This window comes from Malus sylvestris, chromosome 12 (assembly GCF_916048215.2).
Source record: "Malus sylvestris chromosome 12, drMalSylv7.2, whole genome shotgun sequence".
Lineage (NCBI taxonomy): Eukaryota > Viridiplantae > Streptophyta > Magnoliopsida > Rosales > Rosaceae > Malus > Malus sylvestris.
The window spans coordinates 21,617,043-21,621,652 of NC_062271.1; the positions used below are offsets into that span (position 1 = coordinate 21,617,043).

Consider the following 4,610-nt stretch of genomic DNA (forward strand, 5'->3'; position numbering starts at 1 on the left):
TTTTTCTTTTCTAAGTTGGTAATTTTTTAACACAAATAACTCACTATTTAAATAATGACACGTGATGTACCACCCTATATTTTGGGCACACTAAAAAATTTCCCGGCATATTGGCTGTGCTTTCAATTTAGTCACTATTGAGTCTTTTGGTCATTTTTTGTTTATTATCAATAGTTAACTATTTTGTTTACGAATAATGTTTGACTAATTTTTTAGATTAAATTTGCAAACATGTCCCTAAAATATTATTTTTATTTTTTTTCTTCCCTCTCGCTCAATCCTTTCTGGTTGCTCATCTCATCTGCTCTTACCATAATTTTAATTTTCGGGAAAGGCTAAGGGGAGGGACCACAAGGAGGCAGCGAAGGTGATAGGGATCGACCTCTACTATCGGGCGAGGAAAGAGGGGCGAACTTCTTACTTGAAAAGATTCGAAGTTGTTTTACAGGAACTCAAATTCAAGGATCAAAGAAGCAGCCACGGGATCGAATTACACCCATGAATGCTCGAAGGTTAGCTCGACCGATTCTTATACGAATCCGATTCATTTGGTGTTTTGTAATTTTCATCCTCCCCTTACAAGGCAAAACGAGTCTTGCATTCCCAGCTGAACATGAGTCCATGACCACTATGAACCCCTTTCTTCTGTACACCGAACTTTGGGATTGAACACCGGTCAATGAGAGGAGGATTTGAGCCATCTGAAATCCCATAAGGTTAACATGATTGAATTATAACTTCCTTATGTATCAGACCGTATTGGTTTGAGTACGATTGAATTGATTAGTTTGAGTAACGAATGGTTTTGAAACTTTGAATTAAGATTTAGAGCTTTTTTAGCTTAAATAAGGCAATACTTTTCAATTTATTTTCAGTATTATTATTCGTAATTCAAACTACACACATATTGTTCTCTCATATTCACTAAATATGTCATTTATTTACATTAACAACTTCTTTTTTTTTTTTTTTTGGTAACAGTAAAGTAAAAACACCTACATATAAGCGTATATATATATGTACCTAGAAGATTTTGGACAATGAGGCGTTCAACACTGCTATAAACTTGTAGAACGTCATGAACGCCACCTTGGGGGCCTATTTTTTTCCCTAATGTAAACAGGTTTGTAAATAGATTTTCACATGTATGCAAATAGTATTGTTTATCCTATACATATTTGGAACTTTCAACATGTACGGTGTATACAATTTAAAAACTCGCATAATTGCGTGGGCAATTTTTACTAGTTTGTAGCATATTTTCTCTTTCTATTAGAACCCTCTCGGATTTGTACAGTATAATCAATCAAACCACGCTACTTGGCAGGGGAAAAATTGGCTACATTCTACCTTTATTCTTATATCAAATGTTGTCAAATGTCCATGTATTACCTTCTACGGAGGAGTCACACTTTCAAAGCGATTGCAGCCTCTTATCTGTAATTTTATTACATTATCAACTCCTTCTGTGCCGTTGATGACCTCAACACATTGTCTACGTGGTGCCTGCCCATTAAAACATTTGCCAAACATGTTAGGCGCTACCCAAAATTAATTTATGACACATATATATGGCACTAATTGCGGTTAACCATTACATAGCACAACGCATAAATCGATAATAGTCTACAAAAAAATTTAAAGAAAAAATTACCAATATGAAACAAAGCTTAGTCCATATTCTTAATTTTGGAGTATACCTAACAACAAAAGTTTCCCAGATTATTCATGCTACTAATTAAACGAAAAAATTTTAAATTTCCTCACCTTGTCCCACAATTTAGGGTTCAACTTTGGAGCTGAGACCTTGAAAAATTCAATTTCCAAGGCTGGCCTGCAGTCACAATTAACACAATTTATCTCAACTCCGCTCTTGTACCTCTTATAAGTTGTTACGGTCTCATCTTCACCAACCCGCTCAACCTGATCCAACAAATACATAATCGGTCTCTCACACGGCTGCAACATAATGGATCGGGTATCAAAAGTGAAAGGACCCATGCTTGAACTCCAAGTCTGAAATGTTTGCAACGCCGTTTCTAGCATCTTAGCCGCTACCAACTTTGGATACAACTGCACCGTGTAGCCCCAAGAGACTGAAATGGACCAGTTACGCCTTAAGTCGTAACCAAAATTATGCTGCAAGGTCCGACCCGGGTCTATTTTAGAAACCCTAATTAGCTTCTTGACCGAATCAACCCGGGTGTGGTTCGGAAATATGGACTGCACATAGTCTAAGTGGTGGAGAGACACTAGTGGGGCTAACGGGTGCGCGGCTAGCAAACCAAGCGGGCTGCCTCGTATATCAAATTGGTGGAACCCGGGCTCTTTTGTTAGCGGCACCCCGATCTCGCTCAAGCAAGCTTGGATCCTTATATCTGAGCCGTAAAATTGATCATATCGATTGATGCACCCGTCTAAGATCTTGACGAGCTCAGACGCCAAGGGGTAACTAATAGCGAATCCTCCGCCGCCGTAGGCCATATTGTACGAATGGCCCACATTTTGCTCCACACTCTCTGATATCCCGCCTATATAATACATCTGATTGTGATCGTATCTCGCTAACACTGCAACTAAGTTTTCAGTGAAATACACCGTATCATCGTCTCCCAAGACGAACCACCTCACCTTCTCTAACCCTAACTCAAAGCTCTCTTTCACTATTCTGGCTATCCGAACCGCGGAACGGGGACCGTTCAAGCAGGAGTACTTGAACCGTGATGTGTCCTCAGAGACTCTGTACGGTGGGAGCGTCTCCGACCACGTCATGTTGGGATCGGGTTTTTGGTCCAGCCAAACGTACCCGCGGGTGACGTTTGGTTTCCACCATAGCTCGCTGTAGTGCTGCCGGTCTTTCCATGAATTTACTGAGCCTCCTATGCCAAACAAAATGTGGGTTATATTCGTCTTTTCCTCATCGGTAAATAGGGGTTTGCGGTGTACGGAGTAATTGCCCTCAATTTTGTGGGGTACAGAGAAGTAAAAGTAGAGGATGAGGGAGATGGAAACGATGGAGCAAAGAATCAGGGGGATTATGAAGTTAACATGCTTGGGTTTGATGTTAGGCAAGATTAGGGAGAGCTTGATGGGATTGTGAAAGGTTTCTAATTTTTCTCTTGTAGAACACATGTCTTTCTGAACTTTACTTCCTCCAAACCCTAAAAATATAAGAAAACTGGAGTGGAGAAGAAAGGAAGAGGAGGAAGAAGACTATGATGAGTGGGGCTCCGTAACGCAGCTACTAGTTTGTTGCATGAAGGTCTCTCACTACGCATTACGAGCTTGATTTATAATCTACGTTTCGTAAAAGAAAATAAGCTTTTTTTTTTATAAGGAAGAAAATAAGAAAGAAAACAAAAAGGATTTGATTGTAACGGTAGTCAACTAGTAAGCAACTTATTAAATAAGAAGTTAAAACTAACAAAAATTGTTAGGTAAGTAATCTTATCAAAAAGAAGAGAAAGGACTTAACTAAATAACTGAAATATTTATTGAATCTAGTAAGTGTGTGAGCCAACATCACAAATGACTGGGTGGGCATGCCACCTAAGTGTGGCCTTACAAAAAGTCTTGTGCTCTTAATACACATTGAATTGCGACTTAATACTACGGTCTGATGGTATCTCGTTTCACTTATAAGTGAGAGGTCTTAAGTCCGAATCTCGTAGATGACGATTTCGATACCAAATTAGGTTGCCCATTGTGTGACTTAGCCGAACTCACCCCTCATCTTAGTATAAAAATATATAATTGTACTAAAAAAGAATATAAAACAAATACGCTCTAAAAAAAATAAAAAAATTCCATGCGGAAGTTGGCCACTATTCTATACCTGGCTTGTAACAGGTAATACTCCCCATTAAAGAAGAGGCATAAGAAAGCAGGGGTGTGATGCATTCCAAATGTATGTCAAATGTGGGTTAAAAAATTTGTGTCCCTGATTTTAACCAATTTAAAAAGTAAATAAAAATATATGTATATTTTTGTGATATGGTATGGGAGAATTATATATTTGTGATACATGATATGGTATGTTCTGGTTGGAAAGTGATTTCAAAATGACTAAAAACTTTTTTTATAAAAGTGTTTTTGAAATAAATCCTTAGTAAAAATTAAGGATGCAACTAGGTTGGGTTGACTCGCATCTGTCCATGCTTAACCTGATTTCAAACCCAATTGGGCAGGTTAGAATGAAAAAAAAAAAGGGGGGGAACTTTAATGAAAATATTCCGGTACTATTTAGTTTAATGAAAAACTACATTTTACACTAAAAAGTCAATCCTAGTAATATTCACTTTACCCTTTATTTTGTCCTTATCGTTAAAAATCAAAGTTTTCAAACCATTTTCATTAGCTTTCCTATAAAAAAAAAAGTCGACCCAAACCCAACCTACCTCTACCCAATCATTTATTAAGTTGTGTTAGATTGATGTCTTGCCAGCCCATGTCAACCCAAACCCAACTTGATTTTGAGCCCGAATTCTCTCTTGCACATATTACCCATCCCAATTATATAAATTATGTACTTTGGAATGATCATGCTTGAAGTGTTGTAAAATCGACTGTGGGTGCAGTGGAATAAATGAAACAAGACACAAAATTTACGA

The 4,610-nt window shown here is 37.8% G+C and overlaps 1 protein-coding gene across 1 annotated transcript; it reads right to left on the reverse strand.

Annotated features, from left to right (window-relative positions):
* Positions 1 to 1,075: 1,075 nt before the first annotated feature.
* LOC126592824 (uncharacterized) lies at positions 1,076 to 3,351 on the reverse strand. Its single transcript, XM_050258611.1, has 2 exons — positions 1,768 to 3,351; positions 1,076 to 1,506 (listed from the first exon to the last, which is right to left on the reverse strand). Exons 1-2 carry the CDS (start codon positions 3,130 to 3,132, stop codon positions 1,396 to 1,398), a joined length of 1,476 nt encoding a protein of 491 aa, XP_050114568.1. The 5' UTR covers positions 3,133 to 3,351; the 3' UTR covers positions 1,076 to 1,395.
* Positions 3,352 to 4,610: the final 1,259 nt, after the last annotated feature.

What these genes read in the sequence shown, in the direction of transcription:
- LOC126592824 (XM_050258611.1), bottom strand. Translation starts at nt 3,132, where the DNA reads ATGTGTTCTACAAGAGAAAAATTAGAAACCTTTCACAATCCCATCAAG. An exon ending in ACCCTAAATTGTGGGACAAG is followed by an intron (nt 1,507 to 1,767) that starts GTGAGGAAATTT and finishes TTTAATGGGCAG; the next exon opens with GCACCACGTAGACAATGTGT.